Source organism: Equus asinus, chromosome 10 (genome assembly GCF_041296235.1).
Source record: "Equus asinus isolate D_3611 breed Donkey chromosome 10, EquAss-T2T_v2, whole genome shotgun sequence".
Taxonomy (NCBI): Eukaryota; Metazoa; Chordata; class Mammalia; order Perissodactyla; family Equidae; genus Equus; species Equus asinus.
In genome coordinates this window covers 75,542,076-75,560,824 of record NC_091799.1, presented here as the reverse complement: position 1 = coordinate 75,560,824, position 18,749 = coordinate 75,542,076, and the positions used below count along the sequence as shown (strand labels likewise).

General features: G+C 39.7%; 1 protein-coding gene across 2 annotated transcripts; it reads left to right on the top strand.

Moving 5' to 3' along the window:
* Window positions 1-4,730: 4,730 nt before the first annotated feature.
* Window positions 4,731-17,934, top strand: FBXO4 (F-box protein 4). 2 transcript variants are annotated; one of them, XR_011506487.1, is made up of 8 exons: window positions 4,731-4,967; window positions 6,460-6,695; window positions 8,819-9,039; window positions 12,585-12,660; window positions 12,767-12,942; window positions 16,529-16,694; window positions 17,281-17,456; window positions 17,563-17,934. XR_011506487.1 is itself a non-coding variant. In XM_044779369.2 (7 exons), exons 1-7 carry the CDS (start codon window positions 4,779-4,781, stop codon window positions 17,650-17,652), a joined length of 1,164 nt encoding a protein of 387 aa, XP_044635304.2. In that variant the 5' UTR covers window positions 4,733-4,778; the 3' UTR covers window positions 17,653-17,934. The 2 variants fall into 2 exon arrangements, 1 of the variants encoding a protein (XP_044635304.2); XM_044779369.2 differs by lacking the exon at window positions 16,529-16,694 and having other exon boundaries at window positions 4,733-4,967.
* Window positions 17,935-18,749: the final 815 nt, after the last annotated feature.

The following is an 18,749-nucleotide window of genomic DNA, read 5'->3' as shown; positions in this document are numbered from 1 at the left end:
CCAGAAGGGGTCGCTCATGGTAGACAGGTTCCAGTGGAACTTCCGGACTAAAGCAGACTAGGAAGGAGTTGGCTGCCCACTTCCAAAACAATTGGCCCTGAAAACCCTGTGATTAGCAGCAAAGCATTGACTGATACAGCACTGGAAGGTGAGAGGATGATGCAAAAAGACTGGGCAGGGTTCCGCTCTGCCGTACACAGGGTCACTAGAGTCAGCATCGACTAGACAAGACTAACAACAAAAATTTTCTTCACTGTCTAGTTTTGTATATCGATACCTCATTTATCATGCTGAAAAATATAATACTCATCAACTAGAATAATTGAGTGATAAACTGTTCTGGCCAGTGAGCACTCACTACCCTGTCCTCAGTTCAAGTCCTGCTGGCCATTCTAAATGGGAACCAGCTTTCAGAGAAGAAATCACTGGCTGGATAGGCATCTCAGATGTGAGTTATAGGTATGGCTGGAAGAAAACCTACAATTTTCAGAAATTTTTCAACCTCAGCCTCCAAATGTATATATACCCACTTCTGAATTTACCAGTCAGCTTGATTGACTTGGCTTCTGGTCCCTTTTGGTCTTACTCTTAAGTCGCAAGTCAGAGGCATGAAATATTAGTCATCTAAATATTACACATACCCTATTTAAAAATAGATTATTCTAAACTGTGGTAAATCCACATAATTGAATAGTATGTAGCTGTGAGAAGCAAAGAGGAATATTTCTGTAATGCTATGGAGTGGTCCTATTAAGTGAAAAACAAGGTGAAGAAGATATATAGCACTATTTATTTAAGAGGGAATATAAATATGTGTATAACCTTGTTTGCTTATATTAAAGAAAAAAAGCCTGGTGGCACAGCAGTTAAGTTCGCACCTTCTGCTTGGCGGCTCGGGGTTCGCCGGTTCGGATCCCGGGCGCAGACATAGCACTGCTTGGCAAGCCATGCTGTGGTAGGCATCCCACGTATAAAGTAGAGGAAGATGGCCACGGATGTTAGCTTAGGGCCAGGCTTCCTCAGCAAAAAGAGGAGGACTGGCAGTAGTTAGCTCAGGGCTAATCTTCCTCAAAAAAAAAAAAAAAGCTTTAAAAAATAGTTACCATGGTGTGAGTGGGAGGTGGGGGGAGAGGAACCAGATGGAGGGGACCAGGATGGAAGCTCGACTTCTCTGAATATACCTCAACTTTTGTACATTTGACTTTGGAACCATATACTACATTTTTATAAAACAAGATTACATCAAAATTAAAGAAAAGCAACCCCTAAAAATTCAAAGTGAAATGAAACAAGCCGTATTGTCTATCAAGTTGGTGGCTTAAATACATGGGAATGTTTCAAATATCTTTAAAGCACAGTAATTTGCACACCCCTAGTGGCATATCCCCAAGGGCAAAAAGAACTGGAAAGAAATCAAACTCCTCTAATTATATTGCTAATAACTATTCTAATGTAATTAGAAATGAGAATTTTCAGTGTCAGAGAAAAGAGACACATGAAACTGAAGAAAGTAAGTAAAAGTTCTGTAATTCTAAGTTTGAGTGGGAAATAATAGTATGAATTCATATTTTGTCTCTATAAAAACCACTAAATAATGTCCAAATCCATTTCCCATTAAAATGAACTAAAGCTCCCTAGCGATAAGGCTGATTACAGATCTTGGGCAGGGCAATCAAATGGTTGATGAGGGACAGTTTTTCTTTAATTCATCTAATAAAAGGAATTATAAAATTAGAATAGTAATATTTTGTATCTTGTAAACAATCATTGATAACTGCTAAATCCTTGAGGTGAAATCTTATGGGGAATTTGATAATGAATGAATCAGGTTTTTGAAACCATTGATCAGTTTGAACATTAGAAAACAAGAATGACTTGTGCTCCCAATCTAAGTACACAATACTACTTATGAAATATTATACAAAACCAAGCTCAATTTGATCAAGCCTGGGACAGAGGAATGTGTTAAAGACACCATTGAAATGCCATCAAGAAAGTCTAGAACATGATCCTGCAACTCCAGAAGGACCAACTTAGTTTCTTTAATAAATTGCAAGGGAAAATAAAGGAGGGGAAACTCGAATGAAAAAGTTTTAGGACTGTGTCAGCCAAATGCAATATGTGGATCTTATTTGTGTCATAATTCAAACAAACCAAATGTAAAAAAAATTATTTTCGAGGGGCTGGCCTGGTGGCATAGTGGTTAAGTTTTCACACTCTGCTTCAGTGGCCTGGGGTCCACAAGTTTGGATCCCACGTGTGGACCTACACACCTCTCATCAAGCCATGTTGTGGTGGTGTCCCACATACAAAACAGGAAGATTGGCACAGATGTTGGCTCAGGGACAATCCTCACAAAAAAAAAAAATCATTTTTAAGGCAGATGGGAAAGTTAAACACTGACCAGATATTTGGTGATGTTTAAGAGAGTTGTTTAGGTGTGATAATGGTATAGTGCTTATGTTTCTTAAAAGTTACCTTATTTTTTAGAGACTCATCCTGAGATATTTAGGGATGAAATGATGTCTGGGATTTGCTTAAAAGTAACCAAGATTTCAGGATGTGTGTTAGGTGGAGATAGCAGTGGAGCAAGATTGACTATATGTTGGTAACTGTTGAATCTTAGCTAGTGGATACATGGGGTTCATTATACTATTCACTCTCATATATATGTTCAAAAATTTCCATAATAAAAAACCCTAACGTTCATTTACAAATATTCACATTTCCTTGTAAGAGAGCCGAGAACCAGTTCAGTACTTCATGCTCGAACTGATATATTTCTTTCTTGTGCTAGTTCTTTCTTGCTCTTAGAGAGGCAGGAGAAATGCCACATGGTTAATTAATTAATTCATGGGTTTTTTTCTTGTCAGGACAGCCTCGCAGAACTAAGCTTGCAGTTGGATTGGTGGTTGGCCCCTAGCAATGGCATGCAAGGAAAATAATGAAACTTTAAATTTGGATCTCACAGAACCTGTTATTAGACTGTCATAGAACCTGTTATTGGACTTCCGTTATTTGACATTTCGATCTCCAGATATTTACTTTTGAAGTACAAATTCAAGCCAATAAGCATTGTGTCCATTATTAACCATTAAGCACTCTGCTATGTGCAGTTTACATACATTTATATATAGAGCGAGGGGGGTGACTATATAGTATGTTAAATATATGTACGTATTTAAATATTTGTATACATACACACCTTATGTATCTGTTCCCTGTAGCCTATCATGACCCTTAAAGACTTTGAAGTTGCTAATTCTGTTTTCTATTTTGAAGACTATTAAAAAAAGGGATTAGCGCCAGGTCGGTAGTGCAGTAGTTAAGCTCACACATTCTGCTTTGGCGGCCTAGGGGTTTGCTGGTTTGGATCCTGGGTGTGGACGTTTGCACCGCTTGTCAAGCCATGCTGTGGTAGGTGTCCCACATAGAAAGTAGAGGAAGATGGGCACGGATGTTAGCTCAGGGCCAGTCTTCCTCAGCAAAGAACAGGAGGATTGGTGGCAGATGTTAGTTCAGGGCTAATCTTCCTCCAAAAGAAAAAAAAGTAAAAAAAAAAGGGATTAATTTTTCAACAAGTCTTTTGGGTTATATGTGAGACTATTTTGACGGTTGAGGTAAAACAGTGCAATTTAGAAATTCCATATATGAACATCTTCACAAAGAATGGATAGTTGCATGTCCTGGATATTGTTAGCAATAACCGGTTGACAAAGAATTTAAACCGGATTATGTAGAGACCTATCTAATTTATTGTGTCCGTTCTCAAGAATGGAATTTTAAAACCACTGGATTATTTTAATTGGTGTGTATTTTTCTTACTGCATGGCATAACAGTTCAAGCTGTCTTGCTCTTTATCGGATAATCTTAGAGATTTTCAATTACATTTATAACATTAGATTGAAGTATTTTTTTAAGAAACAGATCTAGTTTTTGAGCAGAGTGTTCTTTGGATTAGATTAAGTGGGGGAATATATTTGAAAATGGCTGACACACAGTACTAAAGTATTTGTGTCCTTCCTACCAATAGAGACCACGCGCAGTCCAATACAGTAACAGATTGTAATGTGAGCTAAGGTATAGTTTCTTAAAGCTTTTTTAAAGTAAGCCACGACAGAGTGAGTAAAATAGACGTTTTGAGAGACAAAAAACTCACTAGTGGGATTTCAACAACATATCTGCTTTCTCTTCTTATTCTAGCCATATTTTGCTGCCCTTTAATGAGAAGCATACATTCAGCAATTTTTAAATTGTACTTCTATTTTTGCATAGTGGACCTGGACTCCTCATTTTGGTATAAAGTCCATTATGATTGGGCTCCTGACCGCCTCTCTAGTCCCTATTTTTGCCAATCCCCAAGAAAACGGTGAATTGGAGACTGAAAGCAACCGTCAAACCCCACAGCTCCTGAGAAGGAAGCAACTGGTCATTAATTAAGCCCAACAGTGGAAGAGTCGCATCTGTCGAATAAACGGGCATCGCCTAGGCCCAGGTAAAGTGGAGTGGGTCCCAACGGGAGGGGCCATGTCGGGGGAAGTGACAAGTGGTAAAGGGGCCGGAGTTTGACAGGGACTGGGGAAGTTGGCGTGGGCGAGCTGGCGGCCGGACTGGAAGGCCGCAGCGGGCGCTAGCTGGAGGTCCGGGCCCAGGCAGACCGCCTCCGCCTCCCTCCGGGCGCCGAGCTGACGGCCCGAAAGGCGGCCCGGCCCGAGGGGCGGGACTCGGGCGGCGGCGGGCGTGACCCTGCGGCGCGCGACGTGCGGCGCCGGCGGCCATGGCGGGAAGCGCGCCGCGCGGCCGAGGCGGCTCCCCTCAGTCGCCACACAGCGACTGGGCCCGCCTGGAGGCGGCCATCCTCAGCGGCTGGAGGAGCTTCTGGCAGTCGGTGGGCAAGGAGAGGGCGGCGCCGAGGGCCTCCCCGGAGGAGGCGGCGGAGGAGGCCAGCGCCCTGACGCGGCTGCCGGTGAGCGGCGGCCACCGGCCGCGGAGCCGCAGGGCCGGGCCGGGAGGGGGCGCCTCGCCCGGCGGCCTCGGGGCTGGGGCGTCCCCGCGACCCGCCCTGTGGCTGGCCGCGTCCCTGCAGCCGGTCTGCCGGCGTCGTCGTCTGGGAGCAGCCGTTGCCCGGAAACGCCCTGGCGTTGCCCCCTGGTGCTCCGCCGCGGCTGGAGGTCGCAGCGAAACGCGCCCAGCGGGCGCCCTGGTCCCCAGCCGGGTCACCCTGCGGGTTCCTGCCCCCAGATCCGGCCTTGGGGCCTCCACACCCCGAACGTCAGGTCAGGGAAGTAAGGAGACCGTTCCAGCCTCTCTGGTCCGCTGGGGAAAGCGTCCAGTGTCTGCTTTCCCGGCATCTGTCATCCTAGGCTCGGTGTCCCCAAACACTGGGGTCCCCAAAACCACACTCTCCGAGGCTCTTGCGGCTTTTATCTTTCCGTACATTTCAAGTGACAGAACGTCCGCTCAGCTGAAAATAAACGACTGAGTTACCAGTGCCTAACGTTACAACAGGCCACGGAATTAGACACATCATTTATTGTTAACCCTTTCAGGCAGATCGGAAAACGGAGAGGCGACATTCTTAACATTCTGTGTCTCAACTGGACTGTCGATCCCTCCCTCGGACGTCCACCAGAAAGTGAAGATTGCAGGCGTAGAAGGCCTCTATGGCTCTCCCCTTGCAGAGGTTCTTTGAAATGACTTAATAGGTTCTAGAGAGGAACTCACATGACACATTTACCCTTTGATTTGATCTACTGATAAAATCAGAAGTCTGTCCGCTTGATAAAGGTTTTATTCTGAAGAATAAATTATTTCCTTAAGGAAGTTATTCAAATCGCTGGTGTGGCAAAATACCCGTAAGGAGAAGTTAAAGGAACTGATTATTTTGCTTGAAAAAAAAAAAGGACCAGAAAGATGGTTTTTCAAGAATGTTTCGATGTGGCAGAAATTAAGTGTTCAGTTATGATTCTTTCCTGATGGCAGGAAAATAACTTCAGAATGATAGATTTAGTTATTAAAAACGCTGACAAGTTGGGGCCAGCCTAGTGATAAATTCGGTGCTGTCTGCTTCTGCAGCCTGGGTTTCGTCCCCCCCCCCCCGCCCCGGGCTGGGGACATATGCCACTTGTTGTTGGCCATGCTGTGGAGGCGTTCACATACAAAGTAGAGGAAGATTGGCACACATGTTAGCTCAGGGCTAATCTTCCTCAAGCAAAAAAGAGGAAGATTGGCACAGATGTTAGCTCAGGGCCAATCTTCCTCACCAAAGAAAAGACAAACGCTGACATATTGATCTTTGGTTATCTAGTATAAGAATTCTTTGTTAATTTTGTAACTTATGATAGATTTAGTATTAAAAAGACAGAGTATCCTCTGGTTTCCTAGTATAATTTAATGATTTATTTTGTAATTTATTATCAAAAACCAATTTACCCACTTGCTGCTTCCCTCTGTTTCAGATTGACGTACAGCTGTATATTTTGTCATTTCTCTCACCTCATGATCTGTGTCAGTTGGGAAGTACAAGTCATTATTGGAATGAAACTGTACGAGATTCAATTCTGTGGAGATACTTTCTGTTGCGAGATCTTCCTTCCTGGTCTTCTGTTGACTGGAAGTCTCTTCCAGATCTAGAAATCTTAAAAAAACCTATATCTGAGGTCACTGATGGAGCATTTTTTGACTACATGGCAGTGTAAGTATCTATGAATTAAACTTTTATGAATTAAAAAGAAGCTATTAAATTTGACTGTATTACAAATCAGTAATCTAAGTTAGTCTTGGCCCTGCTACTAATGTATTTCATGGATTTTGGGTCTTAGTGTCGTTCTGTAAAAATTGGGGGTTAAGTTCAGTGACTTTCTTCGTAGGACCCTTTCAACTTTCCATTTTGTTATTTCCTTGTGGTGCCTGACTAGAATGTTTGAGTAATTACATGGCAGGAAGTAAAACATTTCTTAAAATTTTCTTTATCTTTAGAACACTTGTCATTTCGTTACGTAGTGAATACTTTTCCATATACAGAAAAGGAATGGCCAGAGATCAGAGAGCAGTTCTTTGACAGAGAAGAAAACCATTTTCAAGGTTCTGGGAAATAAGATTTTGTTATCATCCAAAAGCATTGACGTTTTGAAATATCATGTGGGTGAAGAATTAATGTTACTGAGCGACTGTTGTGTATTGGATTCTATGAGGGATGCTTTATGTGTATTTACTTATTTAATCCTCACCCAATAAGAAAGTATTATTATCATTGTGTTATGGTTGTGGAATTGAGGTTCGGGGTGGTAATGGATTTGCATAAGGTCGTTTAACTTATAAGGGACTGTTCAGAATGGAATGCCGTCACGCTACCTTAAAAATACATAATGTCGTTGGATCCAGGTATAACCTGCTTTATTGAGGGTCCCAAATTTAAGGCATTGTAAATAAAATTAAAAGAATATGTGTGCTTTAGGTAAGAATTATTTTGCTGTGCTAGATTTAATAGCTACATACAGGATTTTTTTTTCATATTCTATTTGAGTTATTAAGAATCTTTCCTTATTCCAATCCAGATGCCATTGCATCATCTTGTAGACTGCTATGTTATATATAATTTCAGCAGTGTTATTGTATGCTCATTTGCTGGGCGTTACCTCTGCATTTTCCCACAACCAACCATAGCATCAAATATGTGATGCTATGGAACCAAATTTTCCCCGGGGATAATAATCATTGTAACTACCGTTTGTGATCATATGCGTTATTTCTGATCCTTACAACCCTGGGTTGATTGTATTGCTAGAATAATGCAGATGAAAAAACTGAAGTTCAGACTGTAAGTGGCTTACATAACTAATTAAAGTGGTGAGGCTTAGCCAGATCTACCTAGTTTCAAAGTTGATTTTTTTCTTCTTGAGTTACAAGGTTCCTAAGTGAAGATGGTTGTCTTGTTAGGTTAGTGATTGTCTTAACCAGACTGATTTAGGTTTTATTTTGATTTGGGTAACTTTGTTTTAATTTTTGATAACATGTAGAATTTCTATTTTAGAAATTTATAACTACTGAAATAAACTGATTTGTTTCTTTCACATGATTCTGACTTCGTTAGGTTATCTGTAAGGAACATTTGAGCCTCCTTGCATATTTAACACTTACTGAACTATTATATTTGAGACTGTTATAGAAGTACCTGAGAAATTTGGTTATATTGATGGCCTTAGTAATTTTTTTTTTACCCTCCAGGGACGTTTGTGCTAACTATCTCTGTAGTTTATCTTTAGTGCAGAGTCCGTCAATCTTGGCACTATTGACGTTTTGGACCAGATGTTATGGGAACTGTCCTGTGCATTGTAGGATGTTTAGCAGCATCCCTGGCCTCTATCCACTATATGCCAATAGTGCTGCCCCTCAGCCCCCCAGTTGTGATGGCAAAAATGTCTCGAGACATTGCGGAATGTTCCCTGAGGGGGAAAATCTCCCCAGGTTGAGAACCACTGCTCTCTGTAGTGAATTTTAACCACTGAAACAAGTATTAGACCCAGTGTTCCCTGAGAGAATCTAGATGAAAGATTACAAAGTGAGTAACCACTTCCTAGGGAAGGCTGCCTCAGCTTCTGGACCACTACTACTTCCTGTAGCACCTTGTGCTTTTTTTCTGTCGTGGGACTCAGCCTACATAGATAATGTTGTCTGTCCTCCTTGAGGATTGGGACTATACAATCATTGTATCCCTTGTATCTAGCAAGTTCTCAATAAATTGTATATTGATGAATGAATAAATGGCTAAGTAAGTTTTTTCTGTGGTAATTTTCTAATTGTGACAATTTTATACAGCTATAAAATGTGCTGTCCATATACAAGAAGACCTTCGAAATCTAGCCGTCCGGTGTATGGAGCTGTCACCTCATTTTTACACTCATTGATCATTCAGAACGAACCACGATTTGCTATGTTTGGACCAGGTTTGGAAGAACTGAATACATCTTTGGTCTTGAGCTTGATGTCTTCCGAGGAACTCTGCCCAACAGCTGGTTTGCCTCAGAGGCAGATCGATGGTAATTTTCATGTTGATCTACGGTACATAATAATTCAAACACTTTGAGCTTGACACTAATGTTAAATAGAAATTGGTTTGTTAATAACTCTTTGATGTAATGAAATATAGTAATTTGATGAAGGGGAGACTCCAGGTCCCAATGGACTGAAAGAATTCATTTACTTTTCATGAGAGGTAAACTTCCTCTTATTTCCATAAATTTGTGTAATCAGATTATAAGATTCTGTGAAAGTAAATTATATGTTGTCAAGATATTGTATTTGTACAGTATTTATAATAATCATATTTCTTTTTCATCTTATTTTTTTTGTGTGTGAGGAAGATTGGCCCTGAGCTAACAGCTGTTGCCAATCTTCCTCTTTTTTATGTGGGAAGCCTCCACAGCATGGCTTGACAAGCAGTGCCAGGTCTGCACCTGGGATCCGAACCTGTAAACTCTGGGCCACTGAAGCAGAGCACACAAACTTAACCACCACATCACTGGGCCGGCCCCTCTTTTTTATATTTTAAAAGAATATTAACAACAAAAACCATTCAGCATCTACTATGTGCAAAGTACTTTGATATATATTGGAATTTCAAAAAACAGCTAAATTATTCTCCTTCCCCTTCTTTCTATGAAAAAAACCAACAGCTACTGTATAGTTAGTTGGTAAGCAGGATCTATAATAAATATAAACAGTATGATCTAGCTTATGCTTTACTTATTCATTTATTGAGAGCACCTATTAGATGCTAGAGGTGCAGAGATTTAAAACAAACAACATCAAAAATCTCTGTCTGTCCTGTAGATACTTGGTCTAGGTGAGGGTGGAGACAAGTATGCAGGTGATTAGAATATGGGGTAATTAGCTTGTGCGTAGAAAGGCAAAGGGTCAAAGAAAGCTCCACATTGAACATGATGCCTCACGTGAATCAGGATAAGTAGGAGTAGGCTACCAAAAAAAAGAAAAAAGTCGACTAGGCATCGAGAACTACATTTCTAAAAGCACAAAGCTCTGGGTGTGCATGACGCATTTGAAGTAGTTGTGTGTGCCTAGAGTAGGGCTAGATGAGAAGACACTTGTATGCCATGCTTAAGCATTTGGGAGCTGTTGAAGGATTTTAAGCAGAGGAGTGAGATGATCAAGATTGCATTTTAGAAAGATCACTCTGGCTTCTGAGTGGAGAATTGATTAGAAGGGGCTATGAAGACACGGAGACCCATTAAGAAACCACTGTAATATTGTGATAAACATACAAAGAATACAGAATTGACTGAATCTGTATCAGCAGTAATAATGATAACTCCAGGTTTCTAGTGTGGTTTTCATATTGGATGTTGATGCCATTCACTAGGATAAGGAAACATAGGAGGAGAAAGAGAAACTTTTTAGAGGGATCTGTATAGGGAGAATGACAGCCAGTCTTTGGAATATGTTGACTTTGATAACTCTGAGAGATACAAGTAGAGATGCCTGCTGTAAGCAATCCACTTGAATGGAAGCTCCGTTAGGGCAGGAATCTTGTCAGCTTTCTTCTTAGTTATATCTGTGGTGCCAGGCACATAGCAGGCACTCAGTATATATTGATGAATGAATGAACAAATGGCTTTATGGATTACTTTATGCATCCAAATCTCAAGAGTAAGACCTGGACTAGAAGTCAAGATTTGGGAATCATATAGAGTCCACATGGACTTGGAAGTTTCTGAAGATGGACAGGAATATTGTGAACCAGGTGCTGAAATCTTCAGTGAATGTTTGGAGGAAGAGATTGTCAAAAGGAGATTCATAAATGACAAGATTGAGGAAGGGAAGATGGTATTACAGCTGAATGGTGTGTGTGTCTCAAAGAGATGGAGTTGTTCAAGAGGGTTGCTGAGTAATGTTTAGGACATGGCGTTGAGGAGTAAAGAGAACACTGACCCTGCCTCTTTACCCCGAGATGTGAGAGAATAAACAACTTTATTACTTGAGAGTCTACTGCTAGACAAGCAGCACCTAGGGGTGGGCCAGTTTCAGGTAAGGCCATGAGGTGGAAGGACCACTTCAAGATGAGGTTGGGGATATGGGGAAATTTGCTGATTATAAAATGGCAATTTCATTCTCCAGACAGCACTGGAGTGATTGTTTGAAAATGTCAATCTAATTATGCCTCAAACTCTGCAAGATCAGAGAAGAATAGAGGGGTGGGTCATTGGCAAGGTGGTGCAGAACAACATGGAGATCATATTGGGCTGAGGTTAGATGTGTTGGGAGGGTAATCTCTAGAAGTTAAACCGATGAAAACAAAGATCAGAGAGAGAATTTGTTTCTATGAACTATTTGGGGAGTTTCTCTACCAGCCCTGGTGGCCAGAGGACTAGGGTCACTTAACCTGAGATGCTTGCATACCCAGCCACCAAGATCTTTGTATTTCTGTTGCCTGGAATGGTGATAGAAGATGGCATAGCATGGCTTTTTTAAACAACTAGATTAGTGCTACTGCGGGGATTAATGAAAGGTGGAGTTGTCCTAATGAGGTAAGTGGAGGCCAGATTATATTAGGGTTTTGTTTATCTGAAGAGAAATGACTTTGAAGAGAAGAGATTTAATTAGATAGGCATTTTAAAGCAGTCTCTCCAGCTGTTGCCAGAAGAATGGATAGTAGGGGACAAAACTGGATGTAGGAAACTGGTTGGAAGTGATTGTCCAGGTGAGAGATGATGATAATTTTTTTTAAAAAGGTGAGAATGGGGATGGAGAGAAGTAGACAGATCTAAGAGGACATTTATATAGCAAAAAGAAGTAGAGCCATGGAAGAAGAGAAGGATCTCTCCAGGAGGCAAGAGAAGAATCAGCTTCTCAGTCTTACCACAGCCAAAGAAAGGAAGACAAATAACAATGTTAAATTATTCAGATGTAAAGTATTAAGAAGCTAATATTTAGCACCTGTTATTTACCAGTCATTCTACTAGAAGTTTTACATATGCGATCTTGTTTAATGCTTACAACAACCATGAAAAGTATGTATTATTTCTGTTTTTTGACGTCAAAATTGAGACACAACAAAATGGCTGTATGTGGCGAATTCAGGATTCTAACCTGTCTGGTTCCAAATTTCAGTATCTGCTATATTTCCCCCATTTTCTAAGGTGCCATTGGTTACTCCCCATCAATTTAAAAACAGCTTTTCAGAGGGGGAAAAAAGCCATTTCATTGATTGTATACATGGAGTATAAGACTAGTGAGAAACAAAAATGTGAAAATGAGTCTTAAGTCTTGATGATAAATCGTAATAGCTGTTGTGTTATGAATCAGCTGATAATGATGATGATATGAAAAGGAATGTTATAAGCCTAGCAGTTCTTTGTTCTTTTTCATATTTTTATTGCCTAATGAATACAAATTACATACGGCATCTTTGCCAGCACAAACATTTCATTTTATTCCAAAGCTTTGTATGACTTGTCATAGAGTGTTTTGTTTCCTCTTTCTGGTAACACTGGGTAATTTTTTTTAATCTGATCTTTTGCTGTCTCTATTAATGACTTATTTTGGTAACTGTAATCTTCTCCTTTAGGTATTGGATCAGGAGTCAGTTTTCAGTTGGGCAACCAACATAAATTCAACATCCTGATATTATATTCAACTACCAGGTAAGGCTACCTACTTGGCAGCCTACCTGAGACGTCAGGACTGGAATATTTTAAGGGGATGGAGCTTGTTTAGTGTCTATGTTTTATATTTACATTTTTCTTATAGAAAGGAAAGAGATAGAGCAAGAGAAGAGCATACAAGTACAGTTAACAAGATGTTCAGTCTACAGAATGAAGGAGATGATCAACAAGGAAGCCGGTACAGTGTAATTCCACAAATTCAGAAGGTGTGTGAAGTTGTTGATGGGTTCATCTACGTTGCAAATGCTGAAGCTCAAAAAAGTAAGCATTATCTTACTTTCTTTTTAAAAGCACTTTCTTTGCAAGGCAAATAAGAATATACATTTTTAGGCTTCACTGTGGCTTCTTAGGAATATGATGGTTAATTTTATCAATGTGATTCTATGACCATTACTGTTAATAGTGCGTTCTCAAACCTTGATGTGCATTAGGATCACCTGGGGAGTTTGTTAAAACACAGCTGCTTGATTCCTACCCTGAATTATAATTCAGTGTTTGGGGCATCTGTTTTTTTAACGAGCACCTACAGAATTCTGATGTATACTAAATAGTATTTTTTTGTTGTATGCTTTTGCACTTTTTATTATTGATATTTTGTCTGCTTCTGGCCCTATTCAAATAATTTATGCAGATAACTGAAAAGTTTTACCTTTGTTTTAGTTACCCAGATAGTAGAGGGATATGTGGGGTGGAATGTTTAATTAAGTAGATTGTTAAGAACACTCTCCCTATAGTCTGAATAATTGCCATTTACAATGCTACATAGGCATGAAATCAGAATATTATTGGGCCACAAGTCAGGACCGTAATTTCTTCCCCAAATCCTTTGTGAACAAAGTAGGGTATATATATAATAAATACTGTTCTCATTCAGAACAAGGTAGAAGCAGCCTATTGCTGAGAGAACTTAAAGTTTATGGTGCACTGAAGTGAACTATAGCAAATTCTAAATAACTAAAAGCCAAATCCAGCTCAACTACTGACTAATTGGACTCAATCCACTGCATTAATGGCTACTTCTGGGAGTATATCCTCTTTACCTCAGTCTCTACCATTCTTCTACAGAAAATATCTAGCATTACATTAAAAATTATAAGACAAAAAAATCAAGATGAAATGACCCATTGTCAAGAGATAAAGCAGTCACTGGGACCAGACCCAGAGATGGCCTGGATGTCGGCATTCTCAGAAAAAGACATCAAAATAACTATGATTAACATGGTAAAGAATCTAGTGGAAAAGGTAGACAATATGTCTGAACAGATAGGGATTTTCAGCAGAGAGAAGGAAGTATGAAAAAGTAAAATGGGAATGCTAAATAGAAAAGTGTGATTACAGGTGAACAGTTCCTTTGGTGGACTTTTGAGCAAAGGAAACTGTCAGTGGACCTGAAGATAGATCAGTTGAAATTATCCAAATTAAAACACGAAGAGAAAAAAGAGTAGAAGTGGGCAACAGAGCATCAAGAGCTAAGGGAACCTATCAAGTGATCTAACTCAGGAGTCAGCAAAACTTTTTCTTTTTTTTTGAGGAAGACAAGCCCTGAGCTAACATCCGTGCCCATCTTCCTCTACTTCATGTGTGGGACGCCTGCCACAGCATGGCTTGCCAAGCAGAGCCATGTTCACAACAAGGATCCGAACTGGTGAACCCCAGGCCGCTGAAGAGGAATGTGCAAACTTAACCACTGTGCCACAGGGCTGGCCCCAGCAAATTTTTTCTTAAAAGGCCAGATAGTAAATATTTTAGACATATGAGCCATAAGATCTCTCACAGTTACTCAGCTCCATTGTTATAGTGCAAAAGTACTGAGCCAGCTCTGATGGCCTAGTGGTTAAAGTTTGATGTGCTCCCCTTCAGCAGCCCAGGTTCAGTTCCCTGGCGTGGAACCACACCACTTGTCTGTTGGTAGCCATGCTGTGGTGGTGGCTCACATAGAAGAACTGGAAAGACTTACAATTAGAATATACAACCATATACTGGGACTTTGGGGCAGGGAAAAAAAAGAGGAGAGGAAGATTGCCAACAGATGTTAGCTCAGGGTGAATCTTCCCCAGAAAAAAAAAAAAAAGGAGCCATAGGAGATTTGTAAATGAATGGTCATGGCTGTTTTGCACAAAAATTTATTCATAAAAACAGATTTGCACAATGTAGTATGCCAACCCCCAGTGTAACTTATGTGTCACTGAAGTCCCAAAACATGAAGGGAGTAAGAAGAGGGAAAAATAAATTTTTGAACAGGTAATGGCCAAAATTATTTCAAGATTACTGAAAGGCAACAAACCACAGATCTGAGATGCTCAGAGAACTCCAAACCTGATAAATAAAAAATATGTCTAGATACATCGTAGCCAAACTGATGAAAACCAAACATAAAGAAGATATCTTGCGGGCAGCCAGAGCAAAAGGAAACATACATATAGAGAGCCAAAGGTTAGGACAGAGACTTCCTGACAGAATTGCTGCAAGCTAGAAGACAATGAAGGGAAATCTTTACAGTATTGCGAAGGGGGGAAAGTCTTATATCCAGCCAAGATATCTTTCAAAAATGAAGGCAGGGGCCAGCCCTGTGGCCAAGTGGTTAAGTTCGCGTGCTTTGCTTTGGCAGCCCAGGATTTTACCAGTTTGGATCCCAGGCATGGACCTAGCACTGCTCATCAAGCCATCCTGAGGGGACGTGCCAGATAGCACAACCAGAAGGGCCCACAACTAGAATATACAACTATGTACTGGGGGGCTTTGGGGAGAAGAAGAAGGAAAAAAAAAGATTGGCAACTGCTGTTAGCTCAGGTGCCAATCTTAAAAAAAAAATGGCAAAATTAAAACTTCTTCAGACAAACAAAATATGAAAAAATTCATTATCAGCAGATTTACACTACAAGACATTTTAAAGGAAGCTCTTCAGGTGTAAGAATATGGTACCACATGGAAAATTGCATTTACAAAAAAGAAATGAAGAGCCCTGGGATGAAAATAATGTAGCTATATATAAAAGATTTTTTTCTAATTTTAAGTTCTTTTTGTAGAGGAAAAATAATAACAAAGTATTATAGGGGATATAATATTTTTAAGTAAAATATAACAATACAACACAACATGGAAGGGAGGAAATGTAAATATACTGATATAAGTTTCTCCTATGTGTGAAGTTGTATAATACCTTTAAAGGAAGACTATTGTAAGTTACAAATGTATATTGTAAATCCTTGAGCAACCACTAAAAATAGTGTAACAGAGATAGGAATAGAGGGAAAAAGGAACAAAGAACAGATGGGAAAAGTCAAAGTCCAAGAGGTACATGATAGATTTAAATGCACCATATTGGGACCAGCCCCGTGGCTTAATGGTTAGTTTGGCACACTCTGCTTTGATGGCCCAGCTGCACGGGTTTGGATCCCAGGCGTGGACCTACACCTCTCGTCAGCTATGCTGCGGTGGCGACCACATACAACATGGAGGAAGATTGGCACAGATGTTAGCTCAGGACTAATCTTCTTCAAGCAAAAAAAGACAAAGATTGGCAACAGATGTTAGCTCAAGGTGAATCTCCCCCAGCAAAAAAAATAATAAAAAAAATAAGTAAATGCAACATACTGATAATTACATTTACTGTTTATTCGTTTTCTATTAATATGTAACAACTTACCTCCAACCTAGTGGCTTAAAACAACACCTGTTTATTAGCTCACAGTTCTCTGTGTCAGAAGTCTGAGCACGGCGTGGCTGGGTTCTCAGTTTATGGTCTCAGGCATCAGATGGGTTGCATCCCTTTCTGGAGGCTCTGGGGAAAAATCTGCTTCCTAGCTCATTCAGATTATTGGCTGAAATCAGTTCCTTACTGTTGTAGGCCTGAGGTCCCTGTTTCCTTGCTAGCTGTCAGCTGGGGGCTGCTCTCAGCTTCTAGAGGCCATCTTCATTCCTTGCTATGTGACTCCCCCTGTCTTCAAATCCAGCAATGGAGAATCTCTCTCACCAGGAAGAACCTCATCCCTTTTAAGGGCTCACCTGAGAAGGTCAGGCTCACTGAGGATAGTCTCCCTTTCTTAAAGTCACCTGTCTTATAAATAGCCTAATCACGGCAATGATATTCCGTCATGTTTGCAGACTCCTCCCCACTCAAAGGGGATGGGATTGTACGAGGGTGTGAGTCATTGGGGGTCGTTTTAGAATTCTGCCTACCACAAAATGTCAGTGATTTACGCACTCCAGTGAAGGGCAGAGATTGTCAGTTTAGGTAAAAAAGCTAGACCCAACTGTATGTTTAAATTTTTGAAACAGAGGCTTTTGAAAGAAAGGGTAGTGATACCTACAGAATTTGTCAGAGGAAAATATCTATATCAAAGTATTTTTGCTATTAAACTGTAGAGATGTCTGAATGGTACTGTGATTTTCCCCCTCTGATTTCACCTAAATTCCTGTCTTTGCAAGGCTACTTAATGTAGTTTTATGACAGACCAGTATATGAACACAGCAATAGAGGCAGTTTGTTATGTTTGGATCCTGGTAATTTTTTGGTTTCCTTTTTTTGTTTTTAATTTTATTGTATTTTTAAAATCATTACAAGTTATGCAAATTAAGGGTTTTGACTGCGTTCCTTAGGACATGAATGGCAAGATGAATTTTCTCGTATTATGGCAATGACAGATCCAGCTTTTGGATCTTCAGGAAGACCGATGCTGGTTTTAGCTTGTATTTCTCAAGCAAATGTAAAAAGAATGCCCTGTTTTTATTTGGCCCATGAGCTGCGTCTGAATCATCTAAACCACCCATGGATGGTAAGGTCCTATCTTCTCTGGTGAGAAAAATCTTAGTTTATTTTTTGCTCTATTTCTACCTGGACTCAGGTTCTTACTGACAATGGTCTCTCTTATCTGCTCATAGGTCCAGGATATAGAGGCTGAAACTCTAACTGGTTTTTTGAACGGCATTCAGTGGATTCTTGAAGAAGTAGAATCTAAGCATGCAAGATGATACTCATTTTAGACCTCGGGGACTGAAACCATTTGGAACTTGTTACTAAGGTCGTCATGTGAATGTTTGCTCAGCCAGCTCTTCTTGTCCTGCCTTTTGCAGCTGGGCTTTATATTGGACAGCTGCAGCTGCTGTGTTGTTTTATATAATTTTTACGTTAAATCAGTTATAAGAGAAAAGTTTGAATGCTAGCATTTAGCCCCAAAATGAACTTTTAAGATTCTTTTCAATAACTTTTATATTTTCTCTCTTTTTTAAAATATTAAATTCTGGAAAAAATAAGTTCATGCTCCTCTCATTCCTTGTGATTTCTATTCTTTTCAGTTCACAGATTGCCCTAGTGGAGAATATCAAATTTGCTAAGCTTCCTATGGATTCTTTTCAAGGGTCCTTAACTGGGTTATCAGAAAATAATTTTTTATATATTTTTAATAAATATACTGCTTAAAGACTGGAATATTTGCTCCAGTTGCACTTGATATTGTGGCCATGCGACTTCTGTTTTTTCTGAAACAGTAGAAATTAACTTTATATCATGTTTAATACTAATTCAGTGAAAATAACTCTTCCTGGAAGATCTTTCTATTTTCAGATAACTTTGAAAGCTCATAGAAAAAACATTCCAGAGACTCACATGATCATATGACCGCCTCACAAATTGCTTGCACTTTGCAGAGGAGATGTTACAGCCCTCCTATCTCAGCTCACTTTAAATTTCTCTTTTAGCTTTGTAGCATCTCTGCATTTTTAGAAGTTGCTCTTTTGATTGCAATATATATCCTTAGCTTTTCAAAGTTTTCTTATAGTTAATATTATATCAATTTGTGTAATGTATAGGAATGTTGTAACTGTGTAGGTCCTATTATTCTCCTCATCACTCTTTTTGCTACAGCTATTAAATGTATTACACTTAGATATGTTATAAATCCCAGAAGACTGTGTTAGAATTTTTGCTGAAAGTCATATATATTATAAAGACTATGAAGGAAGAAAATTTTTAAAAATAATAAAAGTAGTCTTTTATTTTTTCAAGATACATAAAATCCTGGGTTGAAAATTTTATTCTTTCAGCCCTTTCAAGATGTTCTTTTGTTTTC